General features: G+C 40.6%; 1 protein-coding gene across 1 annotated transcript; it reads right to left on the bottom strand.

The window, feature by feature from the left end:
- Nucleotides 1-27615, bottom strand: ngfra (nerve growth factor receptor a (TNFR superfamily, member 16)). The gene is made up of 6 exons (XM_085454857.1): nt 27205-27615; nt 24344-24506; nt 17231-17590; nt 10830-11070; nt 9060-9274; nt 1-3707 (listed from the first exon to the last, which is right to left on the bottom strand). Exons 1-6 carry the CDS (start codon nt 27241-27243, stop codon nt 3655-3657), a joined length of 1071 nt encoding a protein of 356 aa, XP_085310983.1. The 5' UTR covers nt 27244-27615; the 3' UTR covers nt 1-3654.
- Nucleotides 27616-27831: the final 216 nt, after the last annotated feature.

Genomic DNA, 27831 nt, shown 5'->3' with positions numbered 1-27831 from the left:
TCTGTTTATTTTAATATGGATGTCCATTACACTTGCACATATTTTTGTTTTTATACATTTTCTAGGGTATTTTTCTGTATTGTATCAACGCTAAGAAATTCACATTTACATAATGCATTTTACATTAGTAGGTTACTGCAGATGACATTCAGCTTTACTGGGACCAAGTCCTGATCTATCTGTATCAAGTAATAATATCACAGAGTATCACAGTGAACCTCCCCATAGACTTCATTTTACTGTAGATTACATATCTTGTTGCCTCTGTGATGGAGGTTTGTGATAAAACTTACTGTACATGCAAAAAATCAGTACCGTAGAGCTGATTTCTATTGACAAATAGTATGTGTGAGCTTAAGAGTAGAAGTCCTGGGTGGCATGTTTATGCAATGCTACATGACCCTGTTAGTTGCCAGTATTTATAGCATGTTAACATATAGTATGTGTTCACTGGCAACCTATTTGTACTGTAAGTCTCTTTACACTGGTGCCAAGTTTATACAGTTTGCTTGCGTCTCCAAGGTTCATCTATAGTGCTGACTTCGATTTACTAGAAACCTTCATTAGCTCTGAAAATATTTTTAAAAATACACAAAAAACACAAAATAAGTGGAAAACTGCAAAAGAAAACTAGCCATACATCTGAACTCAAAGATACTGGACACTGTACACAGGCACTTGAACTGTGGTACACTCTTTGAGTGCATTCATATTATGTCTAATAAGTGCTACAAAATAACATCAGTTAGAAAAAATACGGATTCCAAAAGTGTAATATTGTTCATTCATACAAACAAACAGGAAAATGTAAAGACAAAAAAGAAAAATCAATTTACAACAAAAACTTAGGGCTACTCAAACCTTATCCTTGAATTGGTCTTGCATATATTTCTGTTTATATTCAGGTTGTAGATTCCTACAGTGTGTCTCACTTTACAAGCTGTTAGAGTAACACAGAATAAGTCAGTTCAGGGTATATGAGTTCAATGGTGGAGGGCTGATTGGGCCTCAGGGGGATGCAGTCGTGGAGTAAGGGCTTTTTTTTTACTTTCCTGTTAAGTCAACACTCTGGTCGCTCATACTGTAGCAGAGTCTGCTTTAATGTCACTGCCAGAGCTAGGATCGGGATGACTCATACCGGCTCTTACAATAGAGGAGTGAATCATACACTGTCTGTATGTGTGTGTGGTCACATGTCCGCACCGCATCAGCTGAGGAGGTGTGAGCAAAGGACAGCAGAGTTTTATTTGCTTCCATTCATTATGCTGCAGTGATTCATGGATCACAAGTGAAGAGAAAGTTTAATTGTCTTGAGCTGTTGGTGACCAGGTGATTGATGCATGTGGGATATAATGACTCACTTTCTCTGTCTTCTTCTCACTGTGTGACATTTCCTATCTGGTGGTCATTAAATTCGACAAGTTCTGCTAACAAGTAAACACATCCACTTGTCCATAGGTAATGGTATAACAAATAATCCCCGTTTAAAAGCCATGTGTCATCTCTTACATGTGAGGTTTCGTATGAAGCTAGGTGAAGTGATGTGTTTATTAGGGAACTTGGTACAGGTAGGTGAATTTTGTACCTTTGACCAGAGCTAACCATTTCCCCCGTTTTGTAGTATTAATTCTAAGCTAAGCTAACCGGCCTCAGAGAGCATCATATTGAATGTTCAGATCTGACATTAGCAACAATCTTCTCATCAAAATATTCGTGAAAAAAGCAATCAAACTATTCTTCTAAATGATTCTGTTTCTAGATCCTGAATCTATATCAACCCGTGTCTTTCTAGCTACTTTACTTGTCTACTTAGCAGGTCTATTACACAACTTACAGATGATTCACACTAATTTTCTGAAGATCTCTTTATCATTTTATCCACACCACATTAAGAGGGACCCTGAGATGATACGTGCCCCTGAAGGAATGAATGCTAAAGCAATGCAGGTGAGCTCAGCTACAATCTTTTGCAAGGTATCTATGTCAATTGCTTTTACAGCTACGTTAGGCAACAGGAGGGGGGCAGCATAAAAGTGGTCCTCCATGATAAAAGGTGTCACCCAGCTTTAGATGTGAGCCTGGACTAAGTGCTTTTATATCACCAGCCAATGTAGTAAATGTCAGCAGCCTCAGAGTGGGATAAAGGATTTGTAATGTGGCGTTGAGGCTTCAGCGAGGGCGTAGTCACCCCTCTGTTGTCCACAGCATTAATCCCAATGAGAGTGGAGCAGAGGGTAAATGAAGCTGAAACCCTGAGGTAATTACTACCTGCCTGTCAGGATGTCTCTCTAATGGGTCCCGTGTTGATGTGAGTGCCAGCGGCAAAGCATTAGCACCTCCACACTGTTTATCAGACTCAGACAAAGCTGCATGAAAGACTGCAAGAGTGAGAATGTGAAGATGTAGTTGCTTGTGCAGATTATGAAATGAAAGTGTGCCTCTGAGGGTTGTCCCAATTTTCCACTCAGTAAGCGTAAATTGTTATAGATGGGATTCCTTGTTGCTGATTTTGTGTCCCAGATTCATTTAAACATCAGTTTAATGAGCACTGATGACGTAGTTTGTTGCTCATTAGACGGCTTCCCCTTCCCATCAGGCATGTTAACTCATTGCAATGAGTCAGCAGAGCTCCACAATGCAGAGACGTTCCCTCTCATGTTGCACATCCAGGCTCCACGGAGGAGTGTGGAGGACCACTGCTGAATCAGCCATGTAGCTCAAGCCACAAAATTAAAGTACCGCACCATAAACAGAAGATATACATTTGCGTATGTTGAATTAAAAGCGTGAAATTACCGAAACACAATCCTTTTTAGGTGCCGTAACGGAGGTTAGTTTGTGAGAGAAAGTCAGGAAGAAGCATCTCACTGAGGCAAAAACAAAACAAAACAGTTAACCTCTTTTTCCAAATATGAGTCACTCGCATCAGTCGGCGTAGCCAATCTCAAACAATGACGCAGACTTTTTATAAGACAACATGACATGAAACGCATCTGTGGTTAAATGATACAAGAGAAAGAAATTTCAGAAGAAGTTGGGAGTGACTCACGGCTCCCCTGTTGCTTTTCGTATCGCTGATGACAGTGGGGGTCTAATAGAGTGAATCTCGTGGAGAGAGGCAGAGGATTATCCAAGAGTGGGACGCCACAGAGCAAGATGTGAGACGGACAAGCTCCCTTTGTCTCTTCGATGCTCATGAAAAAAGAGGGAATATAATGAAGTGTCTTTCTACCTATTTACCTATCAGGCATAGATGTTTCATTGCAAGTGATCATAAAATTTAAAGGTAAATGAAAAGCTTTGAGATGGATAGGAGGTTCTAAACTGGCAGCTAGTGAGAATTATGTCATGTCATACTGGAATAGTCAGGTAATACAAGATGCACTGGCAAATATCTACCTATCTGTGTAACACGGGTTCAGATTTTGGTTGATATTGCCAAAGAGATTGTGTCCAGGCACACTGTATGTGCATGGAGGAAGAGTCAGCGTGTGGCCCAAAGGTGCTGGGAGGTCCTTATCAGTCGAAATGTCGCTCTGTGGCAGCTTCAGATATAAATCAGAGTAAGTTTTTACATTCTGTGGCCGCCTGTCTTCCTTTTGGTCCACTGTTTAAGTCCCCACTGTCTTCTCCTTGTCTTGGGCCTCCGTCTCCTCAGACTTCAGGGGGAGGCGAGTCAGGCTGGGGACCCCCATCCACCCTAACCACTGCAGAAAAAGATAAGATATATGTCAGGCTGTGAAAAGAAGACACTGGTGGGGTTTTTTTAGTTGTAGAGCTCTTCTTTTATTATCTTGAAATTTCACTCATACCAACACTGTTTCTTGTGTCTCGCACTGGAAAGATCCTTGTTCTATTTTCTTCAAAAAGTTTCTTAATCACGAGGAAATGTTTCTAATCACCCGAATGTTATAACTATCCATTCACCAAAAAATAAACTACTTACTATAAGTCATGTAAAACCTCTAAAACTCTGGATAATCACACACTACCCTGTAGAGGGCCCTATGGTGTCATCCACTCATTCAAGCTTGTTAAACTGGATCATTAGCTCCATGAGGATGGGAAACAAAGCTGATTGAGGGAAACCATGGAAACACCTTGGGAATGAAGACTTGTGAAAGTGAACTACAGTACAACACAGTTTGAAGAAGGGACTACCTATAGTGTCACTCTCCTCCTACAAAATCCTTTTCCAAACATCATACTGCACTAAGAGCACTAAGATCGCTACACCCAGTTTTTCTGCTTCCTTTCTCCATCTACTCTGATTATGTCCAGCGGCAGTCCAAAGCATTCGTCTCTTCCTTCTGCTTAAACAGACACTCTACAGGCATCCTCAGTGACACAGAGCAGAAAGACTCTGACACTGGCCAGTGCCCAGTCATCTGTATCACGCACAAGTTCATGCACACAGACACACAGTGGCTTGCACCTGCACTTCTGCTTCAGTCCAACTGTTTCTGAACTGGCAATGCACCTCATTTCAGAGGCAGCATTGATAATAATAGCCACATGGCTGTTTTATAAAGTCCGACCTCATTCCGAGAATCAATACAAACTGTCTTTCACTGAACCAGTTCAATCAGGTCTACTCTGAAACGTGAACTCCCCATCAGAGCGAAGCCTTGTTACAGACTCTTTTTTTTTCCAATCAGAACATTCAGGGAATCCTGATTGGATCCAAAGCCACTGTTAAGCTTTGAAATTTGCCAATTGTGATTGTGATTTGTGGTTTCATGATTGTCACAAGAACTCAAAGGAAAAGTTTAAGAGTCAGTGTTTTACTATGTTCACATATATATCTGTTTTTCTTTTGATAGTTTACTATCAAATAGCACTACTTATATTCATTTCAGAACTCATTTTATTCCATTTAAATCCATTTTCATTTTTAGGGCACTTAAAAGGATACTACATATTTTTGTGTTTACTTGATTAACTAAACCCTGCATGAACACAGTCTTTTCTTCCTAAATTATAAACCTATTTGCTAAATTTGCCTGGTCCCTCTTTTTTGTATTTTTATTTGTCATCAGGCATTTGTGATAGCATGTACCAAGCTGATGAATCTCCATAGTCTTTTTTTTATATCAATTATCTGCTTATGCACTTGTGTCATGGGGCAAGATATTTGTACCCCAATTGTGCATTTGCACAATGCCAACAACAGCACATGGTGGGAGCAATAGAGTGAACTCGTTTGCCAAAATACAACCTTGAACCTTAAGCTAGGCTCTGATCATAATTTAGATTTTTATAGTTTTGTTTTTTTTTATGTATCTGACTTTGTAAAGAATCACTGGTTTACAGAGCAGCAAGTCTTGCACCAGATGCCTGTTCTCTACACTGGAAGCCCCAGCTGGTGGTTGTCCCCAGAGGCTAATTCAAAAAACTAGTCACCAGGTTCCCAGCACTTCAGAAATTTGCTTCTACATCCTGGGATAAAAAGGGAAGCTGAATATTAGTCAGGACATTAGAGGGTGAATATTTAATTTAGTTGTGAACTTATTTCCGAGACCTAATTGCTCCTTGATTGTGGATTTGACAAAAACAGATGAAATAATAAGACTCTGGCTTTGGGGGAAAAAACAGCCTAAATCCTTGTTGATACCATCAAGTGTGTTGATTTGTTAAACCAACATCTTCAGGGTAATCAAACCACTTAACCAATTATTAAAGTAGTTTAGAATAATTTAATCAGTTAGTCGACTCATTGCAGCTCTACTGTGCACCAAATACATACTTATTTCACGCGGGGTGTCTGCTGCCTACTTCTATGCTCATTATTCAGATAACAACAGCAGTGAGAATACTTCCACCCAGAGAAGTTTTTGCAAACTTGCTAATGTGGGAGGATGACAACCAGTTATGAGTCATCCCTCTTGTACTGCAGAAATTGCATTAGTGATTTGTAACATGACTCAGCTGCATTATTACTGTAACTTTCAGCTGTATAATGTTACAGAGTAAAGAATGTACTGCTGAGATTCTGCAGGTACCGTGGGCTCTCAAACGCAATCCCACATGTAAACCCCATGATGGAGGTGGACTGTAGTGATGCAATAAAGACTGTCGTCCCTCTGCGTTTTCAGCAAACCTTCTGTCAGTGGCTTTCATAGGAAGATTAAGCAGCATAAATCTGGGACTGTACATTTGCTACAGTGTTATTTTAGGTCAGTTTTGACATTAAAATTTCTAACCTTTCATCATCAGGTCTTTTGTTTTTTCCAATGACTCTGACAATCCTTTAAATATTTTTTGACTGACACCTGCTTTGACTCAGTTTGTTGGGCAATGAGGTCTCGTTTAAATTTTAAACACATACAATCTGCACAATTCATAGGGGGAAGCAGGCAGTAAGCGAGGGAGAGTTCAGGGAGGGGTGCTGCACAGATGAGATGGTTCTTTTCAATTCAGATGAGCAGACAGAAATGAGGCTGAGGACCCTTCATCTTGGAGGTCTCACCCCTCACCAGTGAATCATGCAGGGAATACCCTCATTGAGTGTGTCAGTCAAAGCGAGGGGACATTTTCAGTGCTCGGTTTCTGGTTTTAAAAGCCTCTTTGACTTGTTTTGACTGAAGCTGTTCCCATTACTTTAGCTACCAGTTAACTATGGTTCAGTGGAAACAGGAAACCCCCTGCGATTATCATGGATTTATGGCGCATATTCTCACTCCTTTGCTTTTTTTACAGTCCCAGTTGGTTGTGTAAGAGCACACAACCCCCTGCACAAGCACATTTGCTGCCTTTTTAATGGCTTCCGCACCGACAGACGGTGGTAATGCCAATTAGCACGTGCTAAACACTGATACTACATCAGATTTGGAGCCCAGGCCTGGATCCCATCTCGTAACACCTGCTAATGAGCCAGTCCGTTAAAGAGGTGACAGTGTTAAGCAGGCAGTCATCCTCTCAATGAACCAATGCCAAACTTTGCCTCCAAAAGAAATTCCTTTCTTTTCTTTGACATACAGCGGGCTTCACATTTGTTGAGTGGAAGAATGAAAAGAGGTACTCAAACAAAACACAAGAACAAAATGAGCTTTTTCCAGGCCTCATTAGAATGTAATGGGTATCCTAGACCAGACACAGTGGTTCGGATTGTAGAAGCAAGGATTTGTCAGTTGTTTGTCTTCGCATACTATTATCCTTATTATAACAATTTCTTAATCTTTACACAATATGCTTTGGAAGGGAAAAATAAAACCCTGAGAAAGAACAGGACAAGCGAGAACAACTGAAAACAAGATCACGAGTGAACTTAAGACCTCTTCAGTAGAGGAAAAAACTCAGTCTTATATGTATAAATCAAATAAAAAAGCTGGTTTCATTTTGTAAGTGCTATTTGAGAATTGAAGGACGATGGATGGCTCAGTGTTGTGCAGAGGCCACTTCACATTCCTGGAGCACTTACTTTTATCCTCCAAGGCTCTTTTTTTCCAGACATTCAGTGACAATTCTCACCGAGCCTCATTCTTCGCGTTTATATATTCAGTGCTATGCAGCGAATGAAATCACCTGATCTTATATTGATTTAAAAGGAGAATTAGATGGTCATAAAAGACTGGTATAATTTGAGATAACTGGGCTCAAATATAGTAATAATTCAATGTTTGCATTTATATTTCTTGTACTGGTTAAGGGATGATACTGGCATTTTGGGGGGGGGGTAGCTATTGTGATCAAATCCCTCTAACATATTGATCCTGTAAAACATTGTCTTTACATCCAAAGCTTGATAATGAATTTGCTAAAAAGTACTGCTGTTCCCAACAATCCAAAACACATTTCAACATACACATTAATGCTGCTTTAACATATATAAATCTGCAAGTTAGTCCCCAAAATGCACAGATTTTTCCTGATCCAGTAACATTCCCTACAATCTAAAGTTCCCAGCTAATTTTGAAAATGTCACAGCTCTTTATTTAAAACAAACAAAAAATTTTAACAATATTTATGCCTTTAGTAGGAAGCACAGAAATTCTGGCTTGCAGACAAAAATGGCAAAGCACTAGAAAAAAAATGTATACTCGGAGTTATCTTAATATATCTATATTAACAGTAATGGCAGATATCTCAGACAAACAAAAACACACACACAAAAAAGTTCATCTCTGCGTTTCTCCATCTTAATGCACTGCATTACAAGAAGTAAATTAAGGACATGGTAAATTGCTTTATAATAGATTAGTAAAGTGCATAATGTTGGTTCTAAGCCAGACATCATTTATTGAGTTCATCTTCCAAACAAACCTTTTAGATGTTGTCTGGCTTTCATGTCTGCATTGCACAATCTGTCCTAAAGACCTACACCAGAAACACTTCCCAAGTCCCCAGAGACAAATATATGGAGGAGTAGTGGTAAAGTCAAATACAGATCATACATATACAGTTACATACCCAGTCTATACATTCCTCCAATGTACTGACTGAGATGGAATCTGTGTCAAAATTCTGTCAACACTGAAATTTTTCACCTTGTTTTGACGGCAGGTTTCCTACAGAGCCGTAGTCTGTGCATTCCTTGAGTCTAATGCATCGTGAATACCTGTAAGACTTGGCCTCACCTACCTGCCTTTGGCAGCTAAATGTAGATTTTAGTCCCGCTGTTAGGTGATATACTGCTTTTGATCTCAATCCCGCAGAAATGTGTCTTCCCTCTGAGAGAAAAGCTTGCACAATGCTCAAAAAACACCACTACACACATTGATAAAATCTCAGTAGAATATCTTGATTTAATCGAGGTAGACTTTCCTTGGCACCGAAAGTAATACCACGTGAAGGAAAAATGTATTTAGTCTGGGATGAGTCTAAGTTTCTGTGATGAGAGGCCAGGTTTTCATGGAGCGAAGCACCTTAGCTCCCATCAGGCTTATCATTTTATTAGAACACGGTCACGCAATTTCCACTTTATGCTTTCATGGAACTGGGAAATTGATTTGCAATAAGCAAGAGAGGACAGAAAGATGAAAGATAAAGCATTTTGGATATTTAAATACCCATTTATCAAACGGAAAGACTGAAAAGCTGGGATTAGGGTTTGAGCCTACCTATCTGTTCCTGTGTATGAGAGTGCGAAGGCTGAGGCTGGACTTCAGCCTGGGCCTGCTGCTGTTGCTGCTGCTGCTGCTGCTCCTGCAGACTCTGACTGTCCACTGAGATCCCGCTGTCACTGTGCAACTTCTCTCCTTCCGGCGTCACCATCTGGTTGTTTGTAGCTCCACGGTTATTAGCTGCCTGTTTGTTCTGTTTGCAGCTATTCCACCTGTGGAAAAGTAGCACATCAGATAAGATCCAGTGCGATAAAGATACAGTCATGGTTTTAAACTAAAACAAATCTTCTTTCATTAAAGTATTACTTTTCTTTGGCTTTTTTTAAGCATTTCTAAAACCAGAAACACAAAAACAAAACTATTGAATGTACAAAATTATAAGTGATGATGAAAGTTGCAATGATGAAAGTTGCAACAACATTACTTATTATGCTGAAAGAACTACGACAATGCTAGAACCCTAAAAATATCACCCGAAGATCCCAGCTGCTCTGCCCACTTTACTGGATATATTAGCTAAACACATTTAGTATTTAAGATCATTCTAAATCAAAAACCTTAAAATGACAAATTAGTAAACTATATTTCATATTTTACATCATCCTCAGAATTAATGGACTAACTAGCTCCACAGTCCTATACAAAAAGAATATTTCCATTTCCATCTATTTCTGTTTCTTATTTGTGAATTACACAAAGATTTTGCCACAAACATTTAGTGTGATCGACATTATAAAGTCCAGATGGAGACAGCATTTTAAATCAGTTCGTTGCAATGCATTAGTTAGCTAACTAGCTACAGCTTCTAACACCTTATAGATATCCATTCACAGCTGTCGCTTCCACTTTCAAATTCAACAGCCAGCTGCTAGAATGGAGTAACTTTCACTTGTATTTCTTCAGAAAATGCTATGGGTCATCATTATCACTGTAAACTGCATAGTTATATTTTGTACTAGAATCTTAGAAAGCAGAATTATAATTAGTGTTATGAATACAACTACAAGAAAAAGAAACACTAAATAAAATAAATATACAAACTACTATAAAAAAGAAATACAACAAAGTGTTCTTCTTGTAGAAGATAAAGTAATGTGAATCAGTAATTTAAATATTCATGAGGTATTTAGTGGTACAGTACAGTAAACACCTCTTCTTATAAAATACTGGGTGTTAAAGAAATTCATGTAATTTACAGTCTGTCTATGCATGTCAACAAGTACATGAGGTTATTAACCAGATGTGTGCGTGACTGTGCTGATAAATCTGGCACTCAAATTTCCTCTGGTCGGCACTTTTCAAACAATCAATGCCCTTAATGAGCTTGTTTACTTGCTTCAAATGTGTTATAGCCTGGGTTTGTATCTGTCTGTCTGAGTGCTTGCATGTGTGGTTGCACGTCCTAACTAACGTGTGTGTGTGTGTGTGTGTGTGTGTGTGAGAGAGAGAGAGAGAGAGAGCAAAAGAGAGACAGCTCTCTGAAGTATTAAGAACTGAGTTTGGGTTTTTTTTGTTATGGTGTGTTTTAGCACAAATGGCTTAAAGCCTCTTCAACCACAACTGGAATTAATATTCGACCAGCCACCTTACTACTACTTTTCAACCAGATGTTGCCTGGGGCAGATGTCGCTCCAAGCAACATCCAGACCACCATCGTTGTTCACTCATTCTACACCAGGCAATATTTTTGAATAAGTTGTAAAACCCAAATGAGCCAATATCCTTGACCATAGAGTTGCTTTTAATTATTTCTCTTCACAAACTGACCTCCTAAAGATGAGATAAGCGGCAAGACCCACCACCATGGCAGCCAGGATAGAGCAGTAGATAGGTATGAGGTTTTCATTGAGGCCGTGACCGAGGAAGCGAGGAGAACCAGCGCTGGACGTAGTCGTTTCTCCTCCTGGCAGTGGGCTGTAGGAGGCATCAGGAAGGAAGGGATCAGGGAGGGAGGATGAAGATATATCCAAATCGGAGGTAGGAATGACATCGGTAGGTAAACTAGGATCTATAAGGAAGAAAACAGAGAGACAGGAGCATTTATGAGACAGGAAACATGTTATTTAAACTGCTTATATACAGCTATAGAAATAGAGCACAATTAAATTCTGTCCACATTGCAGGCGAAAAAAATATTTATTTCTGTCTCTGACTGTGTACTGCATGGAAGCTCCAAATTACCATGGCATTCATGTCCGTGATGAATGTAGGTAAACTTTTCACTAGAACTGCCCTTTTGTTTTAAGTTGGTTCCACTGCATCATTGCTGACAGGATTTTCAGAAGTTAACATGATGCACTCTGAGCTCACTATTTTGAGGAGGCTGTGCCAGTGCCAGCATGGAGACTTTTACCAGCTTTCTGTACAGCGTTCACCATTTTAGTTTCACAGCAACACCACTTGTTGTTGCTATATATAGTTTATCATAAACCAAAGCACTGGAAAAATTTTGCCCTGCTTGTAATGTTAAGGGGAGTACTGTATGAAAACTTCTGGGAAAATCTTTTTATTCATCCATTACTGTCTAAAAAAGGAAAAATCCAAACATTACAAAAATAGAGATAAGTTCTCTGAGAACCAAGAAGTCATAGAAGTATATAGTATAATATACATATAAACTTTATTCACTTCCTGTGTATAAATCAACACCTTAATGTATTAATTTCATTGTATATTCCCGTGCATATACCATAATCAAACAAGTCACCAAGTCCCCAAGCAGATGTCTGGCGTGCTGCACTCATGTAGCAGCTGTTTCTGATAGACAGATGGGTTCTTCCTGAGTTGCTCTGTGCAGAAAGAAGGAATGCTCTTTAACTAAGGGGGTAAATATCCACCACCCACTACACACTCAGCTTTCCCCACACCAAGTTTGGGCCTTACATGCCAGGTCTCCCCTCGCCACATCTCCATCTGTGTGATCTTTGCGCACTGCACAACATTGAGGCCATATGGTTTCTAGCTGAACAAAGTCTGGGGTATTAGCGAGGTCATCATATTGAGTTTAGCCTTTGTTGAGGCCAGAGAAGCGAGAAGAGCACTGTGCTACTGGACGGGTCTGGTTTCTATCATAGCTATGTCTGTAAAGAAGTAATTTTCATAAATTGTCCTATTTCCTCTTTCGTTGTGAGCTCCATTAATTATTTCAATGTAATTTTCCATTTTGCAGCAGCTCCATGGCATTGCTTCTTCTGAAAAAACAATGCATCCATCATATCTCTCCAACACTCCTGTCATATTATGCATTTGTTTTGAAAAGTTCTGCAAGTTACAAAGCAGCGATTCTGTTAGATGACAGAAAAGCTCTGCAGAGAAGGTTACAGATTATGCCTTCTGTCAAAGTGTGGTCGAGCAGGCCAAGTAAGAGGTCTGTCCAGGCAAATCTAAGACCCCTCTGAGCACAACAGCAGAGTGGGGACGGAGTTGTGCAGCCTGGTTCAGATCTGAGCCAGTAATTCCCACCAGAACCTCAGGCTGCGCCTCATTAGCTTTGTCTTGCACTTGCAGGATTAACCCTGTGGAGACTCCTGGGGTTTCCTTCATGGCCAAACACCGGGACACTCAATCCGAAATACTTTCGGTGTCCCCTCTTTACAGATGTTATGATTTTTTTAGGGCTGCTATCTGGTTTCCACGTATTATATTTCTGTGTTCTAAGCTTTTATCAATAAGTACAATATAACCTTTAAACATGGTGTATTTAAAATCAGATATAACATCCTTTTTAAATAATAATTATATATAAAGAATTCAATTAAAATTTAAATAGAATTTATTCTGAAACTCGGTTAGCGGGAGCCTTCAGAAACACGTCCTACTCCATTGCTGGCTCGCTAGCGCCCCCTAAATAGAATTTATTCTAATGGCATAGTTATATTTAACCTAAAAAGAAAAAAAAAACTCCAACAGGTGACCATCAGTCAGCTGGTACTCTGTTTCACACGTCTTTGGCAAATCACTCATTTGAAGGCTCCACCAAAAAACTAGGGTCAACTTTCCTGCTAACACATCTACAAGCTACTTTGCAGCCCACCTCCCCTCTAGCTCGTACTTTAAATGCATGGTTCGAATGTATCAGTGTCATGTCATTTATATTCTGTATTATATGAATGTTGGATATTGAGTAAGGGAACAATCTTCCAGACAAGACTAGTAATGGAAGGAAAACCACACCACATGATTGCTGTGACCGCTGATGTTAACAACACGAAAAAGATATTCAGTGGACCATGACAGCCAATAGCTGTCCTATTTCTTCTGATATAGCAAATACTCAGGTTTCTTCATGGTGATTTGTTGCATATATTACATACAGATGATTCTTTTAATAGTTCATTTGCATCTTGATGGGCAATTTGTCTGGACTTTTTTTCTGTTTGTCATTAAGAGTCCACGTTGGTCTGTCTTTCTGCATGACTGTGGCGGGGCAGTTCTGTCGTAAGGGTATTGGGTTGCTGAAAAAGCAGAAAAAATATTTCGTGGGACAGAAAAACAGAGCACAACAGAGCCATACTTAGAAACAGAAATAATGCGGGGACCTATTTAAAGCGGCACTATTGATTGGGATCTGTCTAAAAGGAGGGAGTGGAACATGGGTGTTTGTATTACATGCATTTCTTGACCTTTCCTGGGATGTAGTCAGGTTTCCTAAGCTCTGCCATACATCATCCGGCTAATGCAGGGATGGCTAATGGTATTAGCAATGCAACCTGAGCTCACAAATAGAGCACATTTTGAATGGAAGGTGTGAAAGTGTGCAGATGGTCTAGGCTTATATACAGTTTGTCAAATAAGTTGCAATCCCTACACGTTTGTCTTCACACTGGCTTTTAAATCATGTCACTCTTCTGTAAGTACGCTTTGGTGCAATCAGTGCTCCCTATATGCAGATGTATGCTTACAGTACGAGTCTCACCTAGGATTTGCTGTAAATCGTTTATCTCTTTCCGAGCCAAGACGACAGCTCTCCTGGGAGCATCCTTTGCATAACTCTGACTCAACACATAAAGTACAGTGTGCTACATCTTTATTGTGACTCCTTCATGCTCTCATTTCTATAGGTTGAAGAAAAAAAAACTCTGGCTGTAGACCAAAGGACAAATATAAGCCTGCAGAGGCTGCATACACTAACTGGAACAGAGCAGGAGCTTAAAGGCAGCAGTGGAACTTTAACAATTTAATTTTCGGAGCAGAGGGTTTAAAACAATCGTGACGCTAAATAAAACTAACCCTGGATTTTATGAGCGTGGGCCTGTGTGTTCAGGGAGATGTGTTTATTAGTGGGGTGTGGACCAAAAGGGGAGAAAAAAAAAGATTGAATTTTTATGAGCCATTGAGGTCTTTATGGTGAAGTTAACCCCAGGGTCTTGAGCAGTGGTTGATGTCTTGACTGCTGCCAGTTCAGGGTGGAGATGAGCAACTATCAGGCGCAGAACACGCACAATGACCTCTTTATCAGCCACCAAACACTCTCCCTCTGTCTCAGCTCAGCTTCTATCTCAATTGCCTGCCGTGCACACATCTATCATACGCACACGTACTACGAACTATTCAAGTGAGCGCTCTGTCTTCTGTGAGGGGGGGTTAATAGGAAGAGTAGAGGGGAGGATAGACAGAGAGGCAGAGTGTTAGGAGAGACGGAGGAGGGGGTACAGATGAACAGAGGAGCTGCTGTAAAGTGCTCTGATTAGCAGGAGTAATTATACTGCAGCAGTGGAGGCACTGAATGCACACTGGCCAACTTCCACCACTCCGCTTACCGAGCCACTTGAGGGCCACTGTGGGAAGAGATAGAAAGAGGGGGAGGAGAGAAGGTGATGAGCGTGGGGTAAAAAAGAGCAAAGAAGTCTGCTTTATCTGTGTTTTTAATCTTTCACTCCGCTTCTCTTGGAAAAGCTGTCAAACAGATGCTCAGCATTTCACGTTTAATGCAAACCTGCTCAACTGGAGGCCGGACAACACCTTTTGGAAAAGCTATCTCAAGGCCAACAGGATCAAAGGTCTTCGATAAAAATGTGGCGGTGTTTACAGCTTCAGATCAAAAAGGTTCACGCATGTGCAGCGTCTTTAATGAAAAACGTAGGAATAAAATCACACTTGGCAGGGGAAGAGTGTGCGCGCGTCATGTTAGCCTGCTATCAGTTGTATTGATTCGGGATGCTCATATAAAACATTTGTGTGTCTGAAGTTGGAGACGACTAAGCTTGCGTGTGTGTGTGTGTGTGTGTGTGTGTGTGTGTGTGTGTGTGTGTGTGTGTGTGTGTGTGTGTGTGTGCATACTGTAGTCAAGTGTGGGTGCTCATAGAGGTCACTCAGCGAAACCTGAGCACAAGTAGAAGAAATCCCTGGACTGATATCGACCCCTCTGCATAGAATACCAGCACAGCACATATGCGGCAGCCCTCTCTTTCTCTTTCTGACTCTGTCATTGTATCATGTAATTGACACTTGGTGACAGCTGGATATGAAGATCTGGGAACTTTAAAATGCTTTAATCACATCTTATTTACTGTATAAAAATAAGGCAGCGGGATAAGAATAAAATATAAAAATTCCTCCTGTAAAAATTGCCAGTAAGGCACTTTCTCCTTTGTCATACCAAGCTTACTGTATGCACAGTATCAAAGACCACCATGTAAGGTCAGCAAGCATCATCATGACCGCATGTGACTGCAGCCATTACCCGCAGGCCCACTGGTGCTATTATTTTTCAAACAGTCACATATCATGCCATCTCCAGTCCCCACCGTTACTGCTGCTGCAGTACCATCACTCAGGACAAGGCGGGTCACAGTTGATCTGCTTGGGTGGGCGCTAAATGGGCAGCAAAAGGCTGCATTGTGGCCTACGGGACAGCAGATATTTTTGGACAGGCCAGGCTAATGGTAGGCATTACTTTGAAATTCCAAGTGGAAGTAGATTATATGCCTGGACCATATATATTTTTGAGATGAGCCAATGCATTATTCAGGCAACTAAAACTAAAGTCTAAATTTTAATTTTTTAAAAATTGTAGTTTTTAGCTAATTAATTAGTTTTGAAAATAGCAATTAATCTGTCTGATTTCTTTATCATTTTATCATGGTGGCAAACAATATAAAAAATAGACCATAATTTGAATGGTGTAAAAAATTATCTTACTGATCAATTAATAATAAAATGCTAAATGTGGCGCTCATATAAAAGTTGTTATGTATGTTTAGAGTCATTATTCCTGCTTTTTTTCCCTCCAGTTCATTTCTCCATTGTCTTTTTTGCCATTAGAATCTATTATAAGAAGCTTCAAGTCATCCTCTCTACTACAACATGGGCTTGACAAATTTCTGAGGCTCATTAACTTGGTATATCCACCTGCCACCACCAGTGTTTGAGGCCATGAAATCTCAACCCTCTCAACGTTTAAAAGGGGATTATTACAGCTCCTTGCTGAATACCAAAATTTATACATAAACATTTTTCAATACATTGATAATGTGCACAAGAGATTAGTAGGCCTTTAGCCAGTGTTCCATCTATTATGATCATTCTTTGAAGCATTTATTCAAAATTGCCTCACTGGTTCAAGCATGCTTTCCCATAAGATAATGCAGAAGAACATTTTTTCATACAGGAAATCGAGAGTAATACCAGCGAAGACATTTTACCCCATAGATTTGAACTTTGCGGCCCCCTGATGAGGTCAATTTCACGCCTTGTCTAACCCAAGCGAATTTATAGCTTCCTTTGGTACAAGGAGCTTGACTTAGCTCTGACATTCTGAGCTTCTGTTTTGTGGTCGAGACGATTATTCATTGTCCCTTTGTTGACACTGCAGCAAACTTTGACCTTTTAATGCTAAAACTTTGAGCATCCTGCTGTTTAAAAATCAGACCAGGGATGACCTCTGACCACGTTTGTTCCCACACATGTGGAAGTTACCCCTGCTGATTTGTGCAAAATGTGACTGAGACATATATGATGCTGTTTTAAAATTACTTGTAGCTACTGTGCAGTTTTAGTGTGGAGCTTCTAACTTTTTAAACGGACTTTTACCCCTGATATGTTTGGCATAGAAACCATCTTGGTTCGTTTTTACCTTGGTTTCGTTCAAAGGTGAAAAAATATCCTTTAAAAAAAATTCAACTATATGAAACCAACGTGAGTGTGCAGAGCGTGCAGTGCAGACTTACTGTAGCAGACAGTGTCACTGGTTGGCGTGCAATTAGCTTGTTGTGTTTCGTTTTCATCACAGATGGTGCAGGGCAGGCAGGGTTCGAGGGAGTTTTCCTCGTCAGAGAAGGTTTCGTCGACACATTCCTCACACACCGTATCGTGATCGTGATCACAGTGGGAGTACACGCCCTGTCCCAAAGGGCATACCGTACACTGCTCACAACGGCCAGTTACAGTGTTGAAGAAATAGTTATAGTTACAAATGCATTTGGCATCGTTGGAGTCGGTGCATGGCGTCTCCATCCGCATCAACCCGGTGCACTGAGTGCATGTCTTGCACTCCTCTGTATGACTGTAGTTCTCAGAGAAGGTCTCGCCTACACATTAGAGGAAAGGTTTGAAAGGAATGGAGATGAGTAAAAAAATAAAAGAGATTAGAAGATGAAGAGAGAAGGAAATGTGAGGAGATAAACAGGGAGAAAAACAGTGAGTATAATGACATTAATCATGTTTACTGCACATTCATTAAAAGGAAGGACACATTGATCCACTGGGCTCTTTAGTGATTTGTGCTTCGGGACAAGAAAGGTGCTCTTGTTGGGGAGCGAGTCAAAAGCCTGCTGTGCTCATTATGATATTGATCCCAGAGTGTTTGTGCTGCGCTGAGTAAACTGCTTTAATCTCAGTCATACACGGGGAGTGAAATGCAGGTGCATCCACATCCTTCCACTGAAAGCCTGTCTTTAAAAGTCATCATCACTGACTTAAGTAAATTAAGATACTTTTGTTACCTGGTCATGATATAAACTGATCTAAAAGCACAAATAGAATTTTTAATTGCCATATCATAATTGAATATATCATAACATAATGTAAGGCTGCAGTCGTATGTTTAAAACTTGACCTCCTGTTTCTTTTCCTTGCTGATCTTCCTTGATTTCAAGGATAACACCATGAGGTGAGGGAGAAATACAGATATGGAATTTGAATTGCGCTACAGTCAAAAACTGTTCTATTTGAACTACCCAGTAATGTATCGCAAAAGGCGCATTGAGTTCTTACCAAGTTGCTTCAGACAGATAAAGACAACCCAGAGAAAATAACACTTTATTACCAAGGTTGGATTTTTTTAATGTAAATTGGCAAACACTTCCAGGAGTTACATTAATGATCCAATGTAACTCCCGCCTTTATTTAAGCTTTTTGTAACTGAAGTAAGACTAAATAATAACCATCATCACAAATGCTGATAATAGGCATAAACGTCTAACTGCAAGGTACCAAACAACATAAGAAGCAGATACTGTTCAGTAGGATAGCTTGATCTGCCTGAAGTAAGAGTGTGTAAACTGGCGGACTGAGTAGTAGCATCATCTATATAAAACACATGTTATTTCTGGTTTGTGTCATATGTTTGCTAAACCTTCACAGGGTATGTGTGTGTGTGCAAAAAACCTTGAGTTTAAGGCACATTTCACTGTATAAGTTTTTGTTGTGAGTTGTGTGCAAAGGGAGAAAAAAACATATCAGACCACAGTAGTGTTATCAGAGAAATGAGGTAAAAGCTGTGGTGACTTATTACTGGCTGCCTTTGAATTACTCCAAGCTCTTCAGATTTGTTCTTCTGTGCTATTTGGAGTCGGGAGGATTTGGGAGAGTTCATGACTGAGGAAATGATGACCTCAAATTAGCTTATTCTTACACTGAGAGTTCCTCGGGGCACAAAGTAATCTATTAATATTGCATTTTCAGATATAATTGGATGCCTGCTGAATTATGCATACAATGTGAAAGCGAGAGTGTTTGTGTGCCCTATGAGTGTGCTTTAGCAGTTGAATGAGTTGAGAGTATAGTAGAAAGGCCGACAGGGGTGGGGGGCGACACTAAAGCTCACATTCATTACAGAGGCAGTGTCACTGTTTTTCAAATACCTTTTTGTGTGTGTGTGTGTGTGTGTGTGTGTGTGTGTGTGTGTGTGTGTGTGTGTGTGTGTGTGTGTGTGTGTGTGTGTGTATAATATAAGAGCGGTCACCTTGAGAGAGCTGCAAAAACACCACAAAGACTGTTGTGTTGTACACAACATTCAATGGGTACAAAGCTGTTTGGAATAAAGGTTTCACAACATGAGATTTTGCGACAAGAATGCAGCTTTATAAACTGCTTAATTAACACCAGACATTGCTCGTTTTACTATGAATTTCACAAAAATGGAGCACGTAGCAAGTTTACACTCTTCAAAATCTCCTCGCCATCTCCGTGCTGTTTGTCTTGAAGGGAAATAAATCATTGGGAATGGCAGAACTATAAATAAAGCCACATGCCTGTGTGGATGTCTGGGACTTGCAGAGCTCTTATCTGCATATCCATATGCTTCGGAATATGTGTTTTTCACAGGAATTGCTTAGCGGGTGTCGTGTTGAGAAACAACATATTGTCAGTGTGAAAAACCCTGCAGCAATGTCCCAGCGCTTGCTTTTACGTTGTAAGCGGCTCCGGCAAGTAAACACTGGCACCAATTGAAGCTCTAAACACCTTGTAAACAGCAGCGCTGCTAAGAGGCCGACTATGAGACCTGTCACATTATACAAGCAGACTGAGCGGAGCAGATGGAAGTAATGATATAGACACAGGTAGAATGATCAACAAGCTCTGCGCGAGCAGTCGCTTGATTCGCTCGAATGATTCTCTAGATTGTTTGACGCAGCACAACTATAAGCAGTCTGTGAGGGTGGTCCCAAACCCCCCCAAAAAGAACATATTCTAGTGTTGAGGAAGGGCTGGTGTACAAGTAGGAGGAGAAAGGGTCACGGGAAATGAGGCAAGCAGGGATGTATGTGCGTTCAGTTTCCTTTTAGACAGCATCAAATCCTGTGCTTTTTCTTTAAGGGTGAGTCTGTCATCACCCTTTGCTCTTATTACTGTTTGCAGGCAGAAGTGATAGAGGAGGGTGACACTAACTGAATGATCCAGACACAGACAAACACCAGACCTCCAAAGTAAATAATCATTTGAATTTGTGAGGTTGAAACCTTTGTTTTGATTTCAGTCAGGCTCAACCAGTAAACCTCCCCTCCTCATTCATTTCAATTATCCCGCTGCGAACAGGCTTCCTCGCTAATTTTAACTCGCATGCATGAGTCCCCTTTGCAGTTCTTGTGCGTAAACATGCCTAAATGTGACCATATGCAGCGAGTGTTCAGCAGGAACTGTCAGAAGAGATGTGTGTGGGCGTGTGTCTGCGGTGCATGCGTCAGCGCTTTCATGTGGAAAGAAGAAAGGAAGAAAGTTAAAGGCCATCAGGTGAGAGTGCATTCTTTAATCAAATATGGCCTTCTTTCTAATTGTCCCCAGCTGAGATCTGATGAGCACACATCAGCGTTTAGTGTCACCGTGTTTGGCTATAAAGGTGGTTGCGGGTAAAGGGAAATGTGGTCGTGAATGGGGGCGCGATGCACTTAAATTGTGCCACTTCAGCCCAGGAGGACCACCCCCCTCATCTAACGCTGATGTGTTTCAGCCCCATTAGTGTCATCAATAATGTAGTTCTCGATGGCATTGAGGCTATTTGATGATGTTCACAATCAGCACTTTAGGTGTGACCATGAGCAATGCTGGACATTTCCTACCCTTCACAGAAAGTACCGTGTTTCTGCTTAGACGCTACCCAAAACGCTGACCCTCTGCTGACTGAGGATAAATTATCAACATTTGGAAAGTTGCGTGACGGCTTTATTTGGCTTTTTGAACACAAATCGTTTCTGTCTGTAATTATCACCCTGCTTCTTTGGACCACTTCCGCTTCCCCGAGATTTAAAACAGGTGTTTCAAACATAGAGGGAATATTATTAACCAGAGCTATTAAAAGGAAAACCAAATTAGGCAAAATATAATTTAGCAATCAATGTCCGCTCTTGCATCCCGTACTAATGTCACTTTTTTTAGGGTGTTATGTAGGGAACTATCTTCATCTGATACATCTGCTACAGCCAGAGAAGACCTGCCAGGAGAAAATCTCCATTTTCCTTTTCTTTATCCAAAGTTAAAAGAAACTTGATGCTCTGCTTCAGCCGTCCCCAGACATTCCATGATTTGAATTTTCCTTTAATTTCCAGTGAGTCCCAGTCCAGTTGGCCAGCAGGGCTCTTCCACATTGACTCCTGGGGTTTTGCCCCACATATTGCATTCAAGCACCTTTGAATGGCTTACTAAGTGAGGCAAGTCTGGTTGTCTTATCTCCCATGACAGCAGTGAAAGTGAAGGAGACTGATAAATATTTTATTGCTGCTGATGCTGGCACTCGTCCCGAGCTGGGACCGGGGAGACCATTGGTAGGTGGAGGAGTAGAAGTGGGATACAGGAAGTGGGATATTAAAGGGGGTCGAGGTGAATACAGATTTGCCCTTATTTACCGTGAAACAGGAAATGGATGTGTTGGATTTTACTTCTCAATTATTCATATCTGCACTTTAGAAAATGTATTTATAGCATTCATTTTTCGAGTAAGGTCGCTGTTTTAGCCTCTAACCTTTGCTTGTATATAAACGCCACTCAGCCTTATTTTAGCGACTGTGCTCCTGGGGGGTTTCAGGTGCATTAATATTTAAATTGCTGAAACAAAAACAATGCAGAAAAGTATAAAAATGCATTTGCACCGGAAATTGAATTTAACCTCCTGGGTATTTGAGGTTAATTGTTGAGTGTTTATCAGTGGTGAATACTGTTCCTGTATTGCAAAGCAAGATAATTGTTCGCTGTTAGAGGCACAATAGGCTTTTCAATATGGTTTAATTAGCTGGATCAAATTGGTAAAGATGCACTGATGTAACAGTATGCATGATAAATGAGCAGATCGTGCCCTTTGGTGCCTGGCTCTCTAATACCATTTTATCCGCTAATACAGACGATGAGTCATAGCAACAGGAAGGGGGAGGGGGGAGGGGGGCGGCATGCTGGCTGAGAAAAGTGAGAACAGGAGATGAAGGGAGACACGACAAGAATTGGTGTAGAGGAGTTGGGGATGAGGGAGAGAATGAAACAACGTCTATTCAGAAATACAGTCAAGAGAGCCAGCCCACATTATAGGAAAGTAGAGCTGTGGTTTAGCATCTACACATCATCTGCCACTGTTTGCTGTAGCAATATGAAAAGGAATATGGTGTGCAAGACGACGTCAAAGCAGTGATAAAGTCCAGACGCCCATGAAATAGCAGCGCGCTTATCCTCAGACTCCAGACACCACTTAGTCATTCCAAGTTATCAGATGCGTTTTTCAATGTTAACTAATATTTATAATATTAATTCTTAATCTGGATTTTCATAAAAATTTTCACTTTTACTTTTGCACATCAGCCCATTTTTGTCAAATTCATGCCTCTTCCTTTGCTTTGACACAGTAGGTTTATATGAAATTGACTCATTGTATCTTACCCGGGGTTTTTTCAGCCTGTGGCACTGTTTTGCTCTACATGTAGAAAACTGGCTCCCTGTTCTTGCACCAACAACTGCAGCTCTTGAGATACCCAAGGCAAAAAACTTCAAAGGATTGAAATTAGACCGACTTGAGATGCTTAAATAACATAATGTGGCTCAGAGATTTGCAATTTGTTATGCAAACAAATTCACAAGTCCAAGACTTGAATTCTCTGTGGATAAAAAGTATTCCTGCCAGTCCGTAATCATTCCTCCACAATTTAATCATCTCCCTCGTAATGGCATCCAGTTGATATTTTGGAGGGTTCTGTTTAGCACATGGGAAGATTTTGATGTTAAAAGACTTTTGCTCAGCACTTCTTGTTTATGAAAGGATTTTTCAGCACATGTTGCCATAATGGATTCACGCCACAAGTCAGTGTTAAACAGTTCTGCAGCTTTTGTTGAACTACGCAGTGACACTCGAGACCTTTACTTTGCATGCTGACAGAGCTACAGAACAAGAGAACTGCTACGACAAAATGCAAAAATCTTATTTTCTTCTTTGTGTTGTTGCGAAGTTGGAACCATTCCCAACTCTGGGAAAGCATAGAGCAAGTCCCTAATGGTTTACAGCCTCAGCTGAGCTTTAAATGAACACATTTGGACCCACTTACAAGCATCAAACTGATGAACTCCTGCATTATTTGGGGGTAACTTGATAGAGACAGATCATACAGTTTATACAAATTGGTCAATAACAGTATTTCTGGCTTTGAAAATCTTTGTTTTTAGTTTGGATCTTGAGACCCCCAAATATGAATGGCATGTGTAAATAAAGATGATGCAATTGTTAAAAGTTTTTGTTGATCACATGTGTCTATGTTGGTAATCACATTCAGTTTTGCAGCTGTGCGTGAGTTTATATGTGTATATACTGTGTTTGATTTGTTTCTGGATTTATTTTAATCCTCTTACATTGGCCTTACAAGAAGTAGAGTCAGGTTTTTTGCATCCTAAAGTTCTATAATGCAAAGATTTAAGAGTTGGTTGCTTAATGCCCGTGATAAAAAAAAAAAAACATGTTCGACCTGCTTTATTAGAACCACTCTGCACTTATATGAAAACTCTTTGTGTGGTTTGTGGTTGTATTTTGGTTGCGGTAAGACTCATTGTTGTTGAGCTTTGTTTAGGCGGAAAGTTTCAGGGCCACAAATAGGAAAGGCAACACAAAATTCCGTAAATATCACAAAATGGTTTCAAAACTGTTATCTTTTAATACAATATTTTGAAATTTGCTTGGTTTATGCATTGTTGCCTATTGATCAGTAAAAAAAAAAATGTGTTTTCCTAGTGGAAATGAAAAAAATCTATTTTTACAGTTAGGAAAAAAAATGCTTTTGGCTCATGTAAATGAGAAAAAAAATCCCCTTGGCTCTTGTGTGTTTTGCAGCCATAAATAATAGCAAGCCATTGGTAGAGCGTTTGCACAGTATTTAATCAAGTTGAAAGCTGTAAATGTTAACAAACTGTTAATTAGTGGATATGCAGCCTCACTCTCCACACATCTATTCTAGGATTTAACCTAAAGCAAAAAACAAACATTTCACCAAATAATGATATATTAACCAACATCAGAGAAACTTGCTTTGTAACTTTGATTTGATTACTCTATTCATTTTTAATTGCATGCACAATAATAACAGTAATACAATACTCACTGTCCAAACACTGAGTGCAGACGGTCTGAGTAACGCCGCATTTCTTCAACACTCCCTCTCCAGGTGGACACTCAATGCAGCATTCTCCATTCCTGGTGAACTGGCGAGATTCGCAGGAGAGAAGCACAGCCCGCTCCGTCTTGGAGGCCAGCACCGCTGCCACCTGGCACACCGGGACACCGGCACAGTAAATCGGAGAGCAAACTTTCACACATAGACAAACGTGCTGCGCAGGACCGCTGTGGCGTGCAAGGCAAAGCAAATTGATGAAAATTACTGCCAGGTGTCCAACCTGTTCCTTAACTCTAACTGCCATTGGGATTCATCATAAATCATGTTGTCTCCGCCTACATTAGACACACTTTAAACAAGGCAGTCGTCTAAACTGTCCTAATAGCTCCCCTAAAGGCACATCAGCTCTAATAGTAAACTTATGACATGCTCCAGCCAGGGCAGTAAGCATAAAATCATGGGTGCACGACATTATACACATGCCTGTCCTAATTACTGTCTAAAGGTGAAAGTTGTTGTGAATGTCAGCCTCTGCTTCCGATCTCCTCTGGCACATGCGCACAAGCACTTGTATTTCTACACTTGTGAGGACTTTATAAATTGTAAAAGTGCATTTCCTCTCACTAACCTCCCTCAACCATAACATGAATGTGTAAATCCATCCTTTACTCAAATTGGTCTACATGATGGAGGTTCATTTTTTTATTAAGTTTGAAGGTGAAAGTTTACATTGTGGAGACTTTTAACAATAAATGGGAGATAGGCCCCAGATTAAAAAAAAAAAAAAAGTTCACTCGTGTGAGTCAGCAGCTGAGGTCATGAATTAATTCTAAAGTCTTGTTTCTTTGCATATTTAAGCACCACATTTAATCATGTGGTCTCTGCACTCTAAATGCTTTTTATGGTGTTTCTTTCATGAATGCACAAATTTTTTGTCACTAATATCCTGTCTGGTAATGCCCCATCCTCCCCCATTATCACCTCCTCTGTGTTTCATTTCCCTCAGTCCTCTCTGATATAAATTCCATGCAGCTTTACTCGCAAAAGAACTGAGGCTTGTTCCGCTGGTGTGTGTACAACAATGCAAAATGAAAAGAATTCATACCCAGACGTTGGAGAACAAAGAAAAGCGTTATACTGAGTCACTTTCATGTCCTGTGGCTTTTATTATGTAACGAGCAAAAGCTCATTTCCACTTAATTCACATTTGCTGAGACATCAATTCAGTCTTTTTTCTGTCTTTCTCTCTGTCATCCTTCCTTGCCCCCCCCCCCCCTCCTTCTCTACTGTCCCTGCTTTCATTCAGAAACAGATGTACTGAGCAGCTAGCACCGCTCTCTCTCTTTCTCTCATTCCCACTTCTCTTGCTCAATATTTCCCCCTATCTGTCACTCCACTTTTTGCTCTCAAGGTGCATTCCTCTTCCTAATCATTTTTCCTGACTTTACAGCCTGTTATCTCAACATTTTTGCACAAATTTCTGCATCTGTGAGAGTAAATTATCAGACTTTGAGTCTGCAAAAATGAAACTTGGGTGGATCCCAAAACCATAAAAGACATTCCTTCTTACAGGGGATGGATTCATGTCTCTAACTGCTCTCCCCTTCCTTTTACGTCTCACAGGAATTTCACTCAGCTAAAACACAGATTAATGACAAATACAGTGAAATGGGCAGCAGGAATATGCATACACATATTAATAAAAATGTACAGTGACGCAGCTATGATATGCTTGGTTTGCTCCCACTTCAATTTCATGGTCAATTTGAGAGTTTATTTCTAAATTTAATTCTACCAAAGTGCATCCGACCGTCACCACTCTTTAAACCAGCTGTCATAACAGAGTGTCCACTCACATCCAGGGCTGTTCACATGATGACTGAGCCACACAGCCCAATAAGACCAGCTGCTGTGCACTTAACAGAGTGCTGGGAGGATGTGACCTCTGCTTCTGGCTTTATTACCACCATCTCCTATAATCAACCTTTTTCCTATAATCAGTACTTTAATTTTAAGAATGATATGATTTTAAGCAAAAACAAAAAAATCCACATTTTTGCATGAACATTCAAGCATCTTTCTCTGGTTTTCATTTAACACCCCAAATATGGCCAAAATACCCTAAAGAGTAAACATTTTGACAAAACATTATTATAAACTCATTACAGGTATTAAACTCTAGGTCAAAGCATCCACCAGAAGCTTCTGGTGGATGCATGTGACCCAGGGTGAAGAAGATATCGAAGATATTTTCCATAAACATAATTCCAGCAGTGCTTCTGAACTTTTTCTCCCATGCGTGAAAACCAAAAGGGAGGTACAAGTGCGCATTTAGGGGAACGTGTGTGCGTGCTTGCGTGCGTGCGTGCGTGCGTGTGTGGGTGGGTGGGTTGGTGGGTGCGCGCACAGCTGAACATCAACTGGTCTGTCCACAAAGTCATAATCAAATGAGTTGACATGTAGCTACATGCAGCACCCGCGTGTCACGTTTAACCAGATAAACGACTTACTGCTTGCCTCACAACAGCAATAAAATACATATTTACAAAGATATGACCGAAATTTCTCAAAACGGATTATAAATGCCACACAATGGTCAAGAAAAAGTCACCACGAAAGTCCCAACAGGAGCAGCAACAGCACAGATTTGCAAAGTGGGAAGCAATTTCAGCTTCAGATGGCATGTTACTGAGGGAATCATTATTGAGACGTCACAGTGAAAGGAAATCCCTGAAAAAATGAAAAAGTGAAATGAAAAAGTCCATCGGGTCACTGAAACTCCATTTAAAGAATGACAGCATTAAAGAAGCAGGGTACTGCTGCAGTCACTTACTACACAGACTACTTACCAAAGAGCATGAAATGACCAGCGATAAGGTAGAAGTCATCCTGATTCGTCAGCCGGAGTCACATAAAAGAGGTGTTGTGCAGAGAAAGCAGAGCTATGTGTATGAGGAGAGCCGCTCAGCAGAAGTGCTCATTTTAATTCCAGCGGCACGGATTTTATCAATGAGTCCGCACCATCGCGCGTCTGTCCGGGACCTCTGGACCGGAGTCAGTTGCAAGTGTAGGTGCACCTCCTCAGCAGCGCCACTACTTACACACTAACGCACCAGCACACAGAGTGAAGACGAGGCGGAGGAGGAGGTGCAGGAGACCGTCCTGTCCGGAGTACTGCAAGTGCACTGCGGAGGAGGCAGGCGAAAAGAGGAGAGGGCCACGTCCACCCTCCACTTTATTACTCCTGATGCTCCTGCAGTGCAACCTGCTCCTCTCCCTCTCTCTCTCACACACACGCACTCTCTCTCTCTCTCTCGTTTTAGTCTCACGTGAGGTCTCACTAGCTGAAAAATATCAAATAATGAAAATGATTCATATTTATTATTAAAGACCGACATGAATGTTTTGCACATTCAGTAATAATCCCCACACACGTCTTTGTTGTTATTGCTATATACTCAAAAGTATGTGGACAC

This window comes from Copadichromis virginalis, linkage group LG4 (assembly GCF_057382275.1).
Source record: "Copadichromis virginalis isolate Kocher_CV1m ecotype Utaka linkage group LG4, C_Virginalis_male_GT1.1, whole genome shotgun sequence".
Lineage (NCBI taxonomy): Eukaryota > Metazoa > Chordata > Actinopteri > Cichliformes > Cichlidae > Copadichromis > Copadichromis virginalis.
Note: the sequence above shows the minus strand (reverse complement) of the source record. Positions and strands in the feature narration are given on the sequence as shown.